The sequence below is a fragment of the Lactuca sativa genome, chromosome 4, assembly GCF_002870075.4.
Source record: "Lactuca sativa cultivar Salinas chromosome 4, Lsat_Salinas_v11, whole genome shotgun sequence".
NCBI lineage: Eukaryota > Viridiplantae > Streptophyta > Magnoliopsida > Asterales > Asteraceae > Lactuca > Lactuca sativa.
Window position 1 is genome coordinate 291,736,542 of NC_056626.2, and position 13,780 is coordinate 291,750,321.

At 38.5% G+C, this 13,780-nt stretch overlaps 1 protein-coding gene across 1 annotated transcript; it reads left to right on the forward strand.

Annotated features, from left to right (window-relative positions):
• The first annotated feature begins 11,462 nt into the window (after nucleotides 1–11,462).
• LOC111882485 (RING-H2 finger protein ATL78) lies at nucleotides 11,463–12,450 on the forward strand. The gene has a single exon (XM_023878853.3). It carries the CDS (start codon nucleotides 11,552–11,554, stop codon nucleotides 12,221–12,223), a length of 672 nt encoding a protein of 223 aa, XP_023734621.1. The 5' UTR covers nucleotides 11,463–11,551; the 3' UTR covers nucleotides 12,224–12,450.
• The last annotated feature ends 1,330 nt before the right edge of the window (nucleotides 12,451–13,780 follow it).

Here is a 13,780-nt window from a genome sequence, read left to right on the forward strand (position 1 = left end):
TGATAAGAGATAAGCAAGAAAGAGTGTATAATTAGGGCAATGTATGGTTTTTTCACCTCTCATTTCAAAAAGTGAACCTGTTACCAATAAAGGGTAGAGTTGACAAGAGAAAATGGATGTACCTACACTTGAAGTATATGTAACTCTAAGCAAAATCCGCTTTGGCTTGAACATGCTTGACCAAGCCATTGTTGGCTGTAACACCGTAATTTTTCATAACAATTTTTTACATTTTTAAAAGCATACTTTCATTCATAATATTATAAAAATCTCATTGTATCACATATCAATCCATAGAAACACAACCCAAGATCATAATGTATAAAAAAAACTCCTCATGTATGTGTACTGATCTTGCCGACGCCTTCCCGCGATCCTCACTGGCACCAGAAACACATAACACAACACTGTAAGCATAAATGCTTACTCAGTTCCCCAAAATATCACATATAACACATATTAGCCACTCGAGGCTGTAACTCTGTATGACCCTCTAGTCAAAGTGTCTCAGTGGGACCGTCCAATCCCATAACTCTGTGGACCCTCTGGTTCTAACTCTGTAAACTCTGAATCATGTATAACACAGAATCACATAGATATCACATCATCTAATTGTTGGATAAGGTGTCTATGTCCATAACTATTTCTGGTATGTACTTGACCCGGCCCGGCGTGGTCCGTTTGGGTTGCATGGCATCATGCATTTGGATAGACTAAATGAGAGAAATAACACATGTGGTTTATTAATATATTATAAGTTCTAATATATTATAAGTATTATTTAATTAGTATTGATTAAGAATTAATTTGGAATTAATTAAGTGACCAAAAGATAACTAATTAAATATATGGGTTGATTACGTAAATCATCCATAACTTGTATAGTGGGCTAAAAGGCTCCATGGATTATCAAGTTGGGTTAAACTCATAGGATGCTCCATAGGAGTTACAAACCCATGGGTCATGGAAATGAAGAGTCATGACACATTAGGGTTTACATGGTGTAACCCTAGATGTGTCACACTATATAAGGAACATATTATCTACCAAAATCAGACACACTAAGAACAAAAGAGGGCTATGCTGATTTTACAAGTGTGTGCATTCATTCCAAAGGCATTTGGTGTTGTGTGAAGCATTTGAGGCATCACACTTTGGGTGCTAGGCTCACAAGGTTTTCAAGGAATCGAATCAACTACTAGGTATGTAATTCTAGCCATCCTTTCAGGATAAAGCTACCCATGTATGCTAGATAGGATTATGAACCTTAGAAATCATATTTTGCATGTATTTTAGACAAATATAGATCCAAGGTTTATTAGTGTTACATGTACACTTAGGAAGTGTTAGAATGCTCAAAACCCATCAGTGGTATCAGAGCCTAGGCTTGTTTGTGAATACTTGATGCAAAATAGTGTTGAAAATTGATTTTTTGCTGTCTGCACAGGGGACTCGACGAGTCCGTGGGTAGGACTCGACGATTCCAAGTGAAAATGCATCCAACTCAGCGAGTTAGTTCGTGTGCTCGATGAGTTGGTCATGCAGAATGCAGAAATTCGATTTGTGCTGCTGGAAATGGACTAGAAACATTATCCTAAACTGTTTTGGTGTTATAAAACTTGTTGTAGATTGTTGCCGGTCTATAACGGGGGTATAAGATTGTTGCCTATAAAATGGCAACTTAATGGGTGTCCACTCTCACCCACCGCTTCCTTGATCGATGGAGGTTATTAGCCGAACGGGTAGGACAAGGACTTATAAATTCTCGTTAAAATTATGATGAATATTATAAAGTAACTAAAATTTTTTATTATATTCCCAATCTTAGTTACTTTAGGAAAATGTGAATAAGGTGCTAATCCATGAAATTACACTCTACACTTTGTTTATGTAGTTGGTGGAACGTATGTGGTTAACCGGCATACTAACTTGCACTTAACAAGGTAGGTAAAAGGTGACTTAAGGTTTATCATAGTATCGGTGGAGCATGTGTGGTTAACCGGCACATCGATTGAGTGATGAACTTTAAGGGTACCAAGTGATTTGCATGGTTTCTTCACACCTCGTTTTGTGATCCTCGGTATCCCAGTCACAAAACTTGGAGGGCACACTCGAGATTGAAACATGCCTTTGAAAAATTCATTGGATCTCAAAAGAATCTAGGAATTTCTAAGAACCAATTAAAAACCTAATATTTATATTTCGTTTTTCATGGTGGAAATTGGTGAATCGTCATTCACCTACCTTTCAAATATGTTATAGCTTGGATTACGGCATACCTCTTTTAAGTTATAAAATATTGTGCTTGGATCCTAGCCTTAATATTACATTTGGGTGTTTTATTAATGACTCTCTTAATATCTAAACTAATCTTGTCGTCTTCTTTCAGATGTCTTCAAACAATGTTGTTTCTCGCTCTACTCCTAATTGCTCCTTTACCCTTATGAACTTGTGTGGGAAAGTCACTTTTGATGGATCCAACTTCAATGAATGGATCAGAAACATCAGGATGATTACCCACTACAAGGACAAAGAATATGTCCTCTATAAGGAGCTTAAGGAGATTGATGAGACCACTGCAACTCCCTAGAAGATCGTTGACTTCTGGGAACATGAAAGGGATACTACCACAGTGGCATGCATCATGTTGGCGACCATGACAGCAGAACTCCAAAAGTCCTATTAGGACTTTTACCCTTTTGAAATGCACAAAGATCTGATGGAAAGATACCATCAAAGTGCACGGAAAGAGAGGTATGAAATCATCTGCTCCATGATAACAACCATGATAAAGGACGGAGACTCCGTCACGAGCCACATGTAGAAAATGCAAAGGTATGTGGACTTTTGCTGAAGCTTAATGTGAACTTCCCTGAGGAGCTTGCAATAGATATCATTTTCACTCCTTACCCTCGTGCTATGATCAATTCTGCATGACATACCACATGAATAAGGAAGAAGTCACACTCAGCAAACTTCAGGGACTCATCAAGACCGTAGAAACAGGTCTTAAAGGTAAGTCAGTTGTTAACACTCCTACTCCTTCTCCAAACTCCTCCCCTGTCTTGGCAATCGGGAAAGGTAGAGGGAAGAAGAAGAAGAGCTCTTCGAAGGGTACCAAGGCTAGGACCCTTGATGGCTCTTCTTCAAGTGGAACCAAGAAAGTTTTCTTCGCTCCTTCTTCTAACCCAAAAGAGGCTGAATGCTTCTATTGCAAGATGTGAAGGATGGGAAAGTTAAACCCAACCATGCAGGAATTTACACTGTCTTATCTAATAACTCACCCTATTCTAACTCTTGGGTCCTTGATACCAGTTGTGGTATTCATATTTGTTCTGATTTGCAGGGACTAAGAAGAAGTGAGAATGTGGAGCATGGAAGAATAAACTTAATCTGCGGAATAGGAAAGCTTTACCTGTCACCAAGATTTGAGTTTATACTTTATCGCTAAGTAGTGGGTTTAGTTTAGATTTGAATAGATGTTGTAAATCGCCAGAAATGGCAAGAAATATTATTTCCTTTCATGCATTGTATAAACAAGGTTTCACCTTTTCATTTGATAATGAAGTTGGTTTGATTAATGCTTTCTTTAATAATGTTCTTTATTTTAAAGCATTACCTTGTGATGGTGTGTATGAAACTGTATCTGTGGTTAATAACTTAGGAAATAATGTATTGTGTATTGATTATGCTAATGATAATAACTTGGATAAAGCATCACTATGGCATTGTATTCTTGGACATGTAAGCAAGAAACGCATATGCCAACTCCAAAAGGATGGATTCTTGGAATCATTTGACCTAAAGTCAGATAATAGTTGCGAATCATGCTTACTTGGAAAAATGACAAAGTCACCCTTCACAGGTTCTTGTGAAAGGGGTGAAGGTTTGTTGGATCTTTTACACACGGATGTGTGTGGGCACTTCAAACATGCCACAAGGGATGCTAATCGTTATTATTTGACTTTTACTGATGATTACAGTAGATATGGATATGTTACTTAATCAAGCATAAGTCAGAGACTTTTGAAAGGTTTAAAGAATTTAAACAGGAAGTCGAGAATCAATTGGGCAGGAACATTAAGATGCTTCGATCCGATCGAGGTGGTGAGTATCTTAGTTCAGAGTTCCTTGACTATCTTAGGGAATGTGGGATTGCCTCACAATTGACACCTCATTTTGGATATGGTTCGTTCCATGATGAGTCGAGCTTCGCTACCAATCTCATTTTGGGGGTATGCCTTAGAGACTGCCGTCTATATCCTTAATCTGGTCCCTGCAAAGAAAGTTTGCCAAAACTCCTCATGAGATGTGGACTGGTAAAGTACCCAAACTAGATCACATCAAGATTTGAGGTTGCAAGGCTTTCGTGGGACGCGAGACTCATGATAAGCTCGATCCTCGAAGTGAGAGGTGTATTTTCATCGTCTACCCACAAAAATCCTTTCGTTACCTCTTTTATATACCTAGTGAAAATCTGGTCTTCGTAGCTAGGAGGGCTGTCTTGAGAGAGAGAGAGAGAGAGAGAGAGAGAGAGAGAGTTCATAAGCCAAGGAAACAGTGGGAGGCAATTTGACCTTGAAGAAATTCAAGATTGAAGTGGTCAAGGAACTTCAAACCCTAGCAATCAACTTGAGGACGAAACTCATGTTGAGCCAATTGACAAGTCTGTACCTCTGAGGCGTTCCACAAGAGTTAGGAATGCACCTGAGCATTACTATGGATTTCATATTACTGCGGAAGGTGATACACTTATCAGTGATGAGAAACTGATAGGTCTGGATGAACCTAACAGTTACGCGGAACCCATAGCAGGCCCTGAGTTAGCCAAGTGGAAAGAGGCAATGGACAACGAGATATAGTCCATGTATGACAATCAAGTTTCAAACTTGGTTGACAATGTACTAGGTCGTAAGACTGTAGGGTGCAAATAGATCTTCAGGAAGAAGACCGACATGGATGGTAATGTACATGCTTATAAGTCACGACTGGTTGCAAAGGGTTTCTCTCAAACTCCGGGAGTTGATTATGATGAGACCTTTTCTCCAGTAGCCAAGATTAAGTCTATTAGGGTTCTGTTAGCCATAGCTGCATTTCATGGCTATGAAATATGGCAAATGGATGTCAAAACCGCTTTCCTTAATGGAAAGTTGGTTAAGGATGTTTACATAAGTCAGCCAGAGGGTTTTGTCAATACAGAGTACCCTAATAGAGTGTGTAAGCTTGAGAAATCCATTTACGGATTAAAGCAAGCACCTCGCAGATGGAATCTTTGCTTTGATGAGAAAGTCAAAAAATTTGGCTTGTCTAGGAGTGAAGATGAATCTTGTGTATATGTCAAGGCTAGTGGGAGTATAGTAAGCTTTTTCGTACTGTATGTGGATGACATACTACTCATAGGAAATGACATCCCAACTCTGCAGGAAGTTAATTCCTAGCTTGGGAAGTGTTTCTCTATGAAGGACCTAGGAGAAGCTACCTATATTCTAGGGATAAGGATCTTGAGAAACCGGAGTAAAAGACAAATTGGACTTAGTTAGAGTACTTACTTGGATAAGGTGCTGAAAAGGTTCAACATGTAGGACTCCAAGAAAAGAGAGTTACCCATCCAGAGTAACTCCAGATTGAGTAAGACACAAAGCTCGAGTACTGAGGCTGAGTTAGCAGAAATGAGTCGAGTACCTTATGCTTCGGCTGTAGGATTGATCATGTATGCTATGACGTGTACTCAACCTGACGTAGCTTTTGCTTTAAGCATGGTTATCAGGTATCAGGGGAACCCTGGCAAGGCACACTGGACTGTGGTAAAGAATATCCTCAAGTACCTACGGAGGACTAAGGACTGGGTCCTTACCCTCGGTGGGAGTGATGACTTGAGATTTTTAGGGTATAGTGATGCTAGCTTTCAGACTGATAGGGATAATTTTCGCTCTCATTCAGGCTGGGTCTTTAAATTAAACGGAGGAGCAAATTCTTGGATGAGTTCCAAGCAAGAGACAGTGGTTGATTCAACTTGCGAGTCAGAGTATATAGCAGCAAGCGAGGCAGAAAAGGAGGCAATCTGGCCGAAGAACTTCATTGGAGACCTTGGATTTGTGTCAGCTATAAAGGAGCCAATGGAAATATTTTGTGATAGTGAAAGTGCAGTTGCCTAAGCCAAGGAACCAAGGTTTCACGGGAGATCCAGATACATCGACAGAAAATACCATTTCATCAGACATTGAATAGAAGAAGGACTCCTCATGGCAAAGAGGGTATCATCGGATGAGAATCTAGCAGATCCCCTCACGAAGGGACTGACTCGGGTTAAGCATCGTTAGCATGATCGGAGCATAGGGCTGAAGGATGATATTAGTTTTGGTAGTTAGATAATTTTGCGAAATTTGTAAAGTGTAATTGGCATTAGATGATGAATAAAGGGTGTGTTTATTTATGAGTAAAGTGTTGCTATCTCTTGTCAAATCATTTACTATATTTCTTTTGCATGTTTTGACTTCCAAAATAATTATGTTTGGTATATCATATTATTCGAACCTCCATAGTCGGTCATATGTAAGAAGTAGGTATGAATCAAGACTGTCATGATTGGTTGCAGAGGTCTAAGTTGTTGGACATGGCTACAACACTCATGAGTGCTCATAAGTTCTGAGCATTGGACTCAACCCACGCTCACTGGTATCACTTCATGGAATTTATATCAAGTGATCATGAGACGGTAATATCATATAAGTCTTCAAACCTAGAGATATAATTAGTTGCCTATGAGTTGGTTATGCATTGATTGTACGAAAACGCATTGGTAACTCGATGCTATAAAGCGTGCTTTTGTGTATAATTCAACAAGTAGTAGAGTAAACATATGAGTCGAAGTTTATATGTTCCTTCTTGGATTAGAAGTTGATATCTGGGCCCCTCGATGATTTTGTTTTGACCTATGTATCGGGCCCGGTCAAAATGAAGTTGATGTGTTGAATTAAATTCTATGTCAAACAAATCGGAAATCGGGAAACAAACTGCTGGACAACAAGACATTGTTCCATGTATTTGTCTGGCAGGATTATATGATCACTTATCTTAAATGGCGTATCATCATCTTCTCAGTTCCGAGAGACCTTAAAAGAGCTACGATTTCTTATCGGTTCCTGAAGTCATACTTGCAGTTATAGTTATTAGACTTATCCAAGTGGGAGACTGTTCGATAAGGTGTCTGAGTCCATAACTATTTCTGGTATGTACTTGACCCGACCCGGCATGGTCCATTTGGGTTGCATTGCATCATGAATTTGGATAGACTAAATGAGAGAAATAACACTTGTGGTTTATTAATATATTATAAGTTCTAATATATTAATAGTATTATTTAATTAGTATTGATCAAGAATTAATTTGGAATTAATTAAGTGATAAAAAGATAACTGATTAAAAATATGGGTTGATTATCTAAATCATCCATAACTTGTATAGTGGACTAAAAGGCTCCATGGATTATCAAGTTGGGTTAAACCCATAGGATGCTCTATGGATGCTCCATGGGAGTTACAAACCCATGGGTCATGGAAATGAAGAGTCATGACACATTAAGGTTTACATGGTGTAACCCTAGATGTGTCACACTATATAAGGAACATGCTATCTACCAAAATCAGACACACTAAGAACATAAGAGGGCTAGGCCGATTTTACAAGTGTGTGCATTCTCTTAAAAGTCATTCCAAAGGCATTTGGTGTTGTGTGAAGCATTTAAGGCATCACACTTGGGGTGCTAGGCTCACATGGTTTTCAAGGAATCAAATCAACTAGAAGGTATGTAATTCTAGCCATCCTTTTAGGATAAAGCTACCCATGTATGCTAGATAGGATTATGAACCTTGGAAATCATATTTTGCATGTATTTTAGACAAACATAGATCCAAGGTTTATTATGGTTGCATGTACACTTAGGAAGTGTTAGAATGCTCAAAACCCATCAATAATAACATACAACATACTCTATCACATAACTCTAATTACCACTCTAGGTAAAGTATAGTGAGAAGACTCACCTCGGATAACTCGGTAAACCTCGAACTCTGAAATACTACACTAGCCTCCGCCTAAGCACATAAAGAATTACTCTAATTAATACAACTTCTAAAGGCTAGGTTAGACCCCTCTCTATAACCCCTCTCTATAAGTTCTCTAAGAAGGGTAAAAGACCATTCTATCCCTCTAATGGCTCATAAGTCCAAACACTAACTAAACCTTAAAAGTCAACAAAAGTCAATGGTCAAGCTTTGACCAGACTCGTCGAGTGCACTTGTGTGACTCGGCGAGTACATGTGTGTCCTCTTCGCCCCTGGTCCTCACTCGACTTGCTGAGTCAACCCTTCACTCAACGGGTTATCACAGGTCGCGAATCGCGGGGCGACCTGACTCGACTCGTCGAGTCCCTTATGGGCTCGGTGAGTTCCTCCCATAAAAACACTCATCTGATCTCCTGAGGTCAGATCTGCCTCTCTAATCTATAGATCTGACTTCCCCATGACCAATAAACACGTAAAGGTCGAATCTTGTTACACACGCAAGGCACTCTACGCTTATTTTGGTGAAATCCCTTCTAACATGGCAACCTAGGTCCCTTTCCTCCATAGAACCACAAAAAGCAAGGTGGTTCAAGCTCTTTGGACCTCAAAAGGTCCGGATCCAAAGTTTATTACTCAATGGGACACTAAATTTCAACCCAACAAGCCATAAAAGATATTGAAAACCCTAAATTCAATGCTCTTAAGCAGAAACAGAAGAATAAGATCGAATAACTACCTCAAAATGAAGATCCAAGCTGAAAACCCACTGAAATGCAATTCTCTTGACCTCCGCTTGCTGGAAACACTTTCTCCTTTGCAAAATCACACCAAAAATGATCAAAATCGCTCAACCTCTCTTACAACTCGCTCAAGCTCTCTAGGGTTTCTCTCTTCGGATTGGTAGCCGCAAATGGAGACCATAATGGCCTTTAAATAGGGAACATATCCCAAGAATTAGGGTTTCAATCCACACCGCGGACTCGTCGAGTCCACCCTTTCCGACTCGACGAGTTCGTTCATTAATCCAGTCAGCAATCGCGGTCCTACTCGACAAGTCTACGACTCAACTCGTCGAGTCCCTATCTTTTCTCAAAAATAAATGATAAAATATAATACCTAGAATTCCAGATGTTACATTGGCACAGGTCCTTAACAAAAAATACATACTACTCAAATATGTATCTGTATACTTGCTGGGAGAAAGCTTCTGAATTTAATGAAAAATAGAGGTACGAAACAAAGGAAATAAGACACCTATTTATACTAAACATGCACATGCACATCTCATGATCTCCTATAAACTTGGTCAAGCTAGACCTTTTCTGTTGTGTATATTCTAAAATATGGGTATAATCTTGTTATTTCAGCATGGCTCAATCAAACACTCCTGGATCATTAACTAGATCTGACCCATGACCCGTTGAACCAACCGATTAACCCAACAATCACCCCCTTAATCGGTTGTTCAAACCATTTGTTCATAATAGCCTTTAATCACCCTCTTTTCATCTCAATTCAAGACCTTTCCCTGACACCCGACTTCCAGCTCGGTCACGTCCAAAGTCTTCATCCAATCCCGACTTTTCCCGGACACCCGACCTTCACCTCGGTCACATCCAAAGTCATCCATACCCGGTTGTTGTTTGTCACTACATAGAATTCGTTTTCACCTAACACTTCTGTGAAACGAGAGCCTTTGTGTCAACTAGAACCTCCAAGAAGCCAATGACAAACACCCAGCTTTCGCCACAATGGCAATCATGAATCCGAAGGCCCCTTCCCTTCGAAAGTCAACTCTCAAAACGACGTTGTACCTCTTCACGAGCCCCAAGCTCTGATACCAATTGTTGGCACAGGTCCTTAACAAAAAAACACACACTACTCACATAGGTATTTGTATACTTGCTGGGAGAGCTTCTAAATTCAATGAAAAATAGAGGTACAAAACAAAGGAAATAAGACACCTATTTATATTAAACATGCACATGTACATCTTGTGATCTCCTATAAACTTGGTCAAACTTGACTTTTTCTGTTATGCACATTCTAAAACATGGGTATAAATCCCGTTCTTTCAGCATGACTCAATCAAACACTCCTGGATCATTAACTAGATCCGACCCATGACTCGTTGAACCAACCGATTAACCCGACAACCACAAAGTAAAATTATGTCAATGGCATATATTTAAGTCATTTGTAAATTAAACGAGTTCACAACATTACATACAATATTTTTCTGAAATACAATATGCAAAACGTTTAGAATTGAATACAATATGGTCAGTACATCTTGCAGGCTACTAAGCATATCTGGTTATTTTTCTCACTACATACAATTGATAATTGAAACTACCAACCATATCTAAAATCAACTCTGCCGCCAAATAATCAGTCCAGATTTAATTAACGTGCTTTCTTATCAATTTTTAGATACAGAAAACATCATGTCTGGGAATATCTATAATCGATAGTAGGTAAGAGAGACTATCAACGATCAACCATTGAAACAACCATTAACGTCAAAAAAAAAAAATACTATAATAGCGTATCAAAAATCAAATGAAGACATGGCATCATCAAACACCTAACCTTCGAACCCTAATGGAGCGGAAGACACCGACAAAACACAACGTCTCTTTCGTCTCTTGTACCAAACAGTGAAGACACCAATGAACACAAGCATAATCGCACCGCCAATTCCTTTTTAGATTCCAAGCACAACCAATGCACTGTTACTACTAGATCAATTTTGAGGGGTATCCGGGCTACCCCAGGCTCCAATGTGGATCCGCCCCTGGCGGGCACAACACCGTAAACACCTCTACTTTTATATATATATATATATATATATATATATATATATATATATATATATATATATATATATATATATATATATATATATATATATATATATATATATACACACATCAGTTCGGTCAAAATTTAAGGTTCTCATTTGAGCAAAAAGTCATATATGATCCATTTACTTGTATGTTTGAGCGTATTGTGAATTAAAAGTATATATTCATTCAGTTATTTAATTAAAAACGTTTCACGAAACAGGAGAAGAAATGGTGGTTATCCAAAGCTAGAACCGTAGTAGAAGATCCAAATGGTGGAGATCATACATACTATGAACATGGACAAAAAGCTCCACGCGTAAAAGGCAAAACATATCATTATTTGACTTGCAGAGAGTGCGTCGGACCCATATAGGTAGAGAAACCATTTACTAAGTAATTACACATACCATAGTGTGGAAGATCCAAATTAATGGTGGAGATCATATATATTAAAAAGACGAATAGATAAATGCCACATGGTGGCTCAAATCTTATACTAATATCCTCTCTTTTTTATTAAAATACACAAATGGCGACCCTACACTAATCACCTCTCTGTATACTACTATATCTAAGCGTCGGTCTTTCATTGAATTCTCATCTAAACAAACAGTGATCATTATTCACAAACAACTTAACATGTCAAGACTGTCTACTGAGCTCTTTGAGAATGAAATGAAGCATTTTATTTCAAGAAAACTTCTACTTGACACTTATTCATACCAACAACCAGCGGCTGCTGTGACAGCTCCATCATCGTCAAGCCCACATACAGAACATAACAACTTTGATGCGAATGTGGTGATGATTCTGTCGGTGCTGATATGCGCTCTGATTTGTTCACTAGCATTGAACTCCATCATCAGGTGCGTATTAAGATGCACGAGATTATCTAGTTCAGAGAGTAGCGGTAGCCAGGAAACAACTTTAGTTAAAGCCAACACTGGAATCAAGAAAAAAGCATTAAAGAGTTTCCCAACAGTCAGCTATTGGGAAGGACTGAAGCTAACAGGATTGAACAAAGAATGTGTTATATGCTTGGGTGACTTTTCAACAGGAGAGCGAGTAAAAATACTGCCCAAGTGCAACCACGGATTTCATGTGCGTTGCATCGATAAATGGCTGAGTTCACATTCATCTTGTCCAACTTGCAGGAACTCCTTACTTGAAACATGTCAAAACTTTGTCACTGGTGAGAAATGTAGCAGCAGTATGTCTTCGCAACTGCAAGAGCAAGGTCCAAGAAATACAACTATTTTAACCATATTGCCTCTGTCGCATGAAGGTCTTGTACGAAATTATGAGACGTGACTAGCACAAAATGAACAAATCAAATGTAATTACTGTAATACTCATACGTAGATAGGTAGAAATTGTCCATTGAGTAATTTAAAATATTATTGACACCAAAAATTCTTTCCCTACAATAAGTTACACGTAATGTTGGTACTTAATTTGCAATTGTTTTACAGGACTTTTTTTTTCTAAAGTATATATGATCAAATTAAATTCGTTAAAACTTTATACTTATAAGTTTGTTAATACTTGTATATAAATAAAAAGAGTACTTTTAATAAATAATATAATATGAGTATCCTTATTCATTCTTTATACATAATATACAAATTTGGGTGGTGGGGTGATGGCTACTTAGAGGTGCACAAACGAAAAATAATAACCTACGGTTTCTTTATATTGCAAGTTGTCATATAACAGGTTAAGATTTAACCCAATTGCCCGTTCGATAATGGCGGATCAAAATATTTTGCCTGGTTTTAAGCGATTCTCAAAAAAACTGGATTTTCTTTCCGAAAAGGAAAAAAAGGTTTTCCGGGTCAAACCATTGAGCTTGACTTTATTATGTAATAACGTCATAGGACTTTAATGTAGCCGTTCGGAGTGCCAAAATTACCATTTTGCGCCTCTAATGTTAGTATAAGTAGGTATTGGTTCAATTTGTTACCAATTACCATACACCGCAAACAACACTCTCCATTCTCGAATTTATTTGCATTTTTTTTGTTGACTTCAGAACTCAAAATCACATCCTAAAATGCTTCCTGTTCCGTATCCATCTTTTATAAAATTTTAAAACTTCAAAAAATGCCACCATTTGCAATAATATCCTTGCATTCACTACAAGAATAATAGGCAATAGCAGTGACACCTTTAACAACGACGGACACTTTTAGCGGCGACATCAAACAAAAGCGTACATCGCCGTTAAAAGCTTATGTTGGCGATCCGCGCCATTTCAACCCTAACCGTTGATTTAGGCGATGATCCAACGACTAGGAGGACGTAGAAAACCCCACGTTATTTTCCCTCCGGTGTGTCGCCGCTATTGCCTGGCGATCCGCGTCATTTCAACCTCAACCGTCGATTTAAGCGATGATCCAACGATGTAGAAAACCCCAGATTGTTTTCCCTCCAATGTGCCGCCGCTAAAGGCTGCCCGTCGCCGCTAATGACGTCGCCGCTAAAGAGTGTCGACAATAAAATCTGCTTCGTCTTCACTTTCTTCCCTGATCTACTTCTGTGTTTTCCCTTCTTCTCTATTGTCTCTGCTCACCATCTTCGACCCCATCAGAATTTCACCAAAATCTTCGATATTTCACCAGTCTTCCTCTCCATTTCCCCACCTTTTCTTTTCATTTTCTTTTCTCCCTACTAAATTTGTGTTGGTTGTCGGAATTTTGAGACCCCCCACCATTCTCGCCGGAGTATACCGCCACTACTACTGTTCATGACGAAATTTTGATAATTTTGATATTTTAGATGTGTATTTGTATTTGTATTTTGTGTTTGTAGATGTTGATATGTATTTGTATTTGCATTTGTATGTATATGTGTATCTTGAGAGTATTT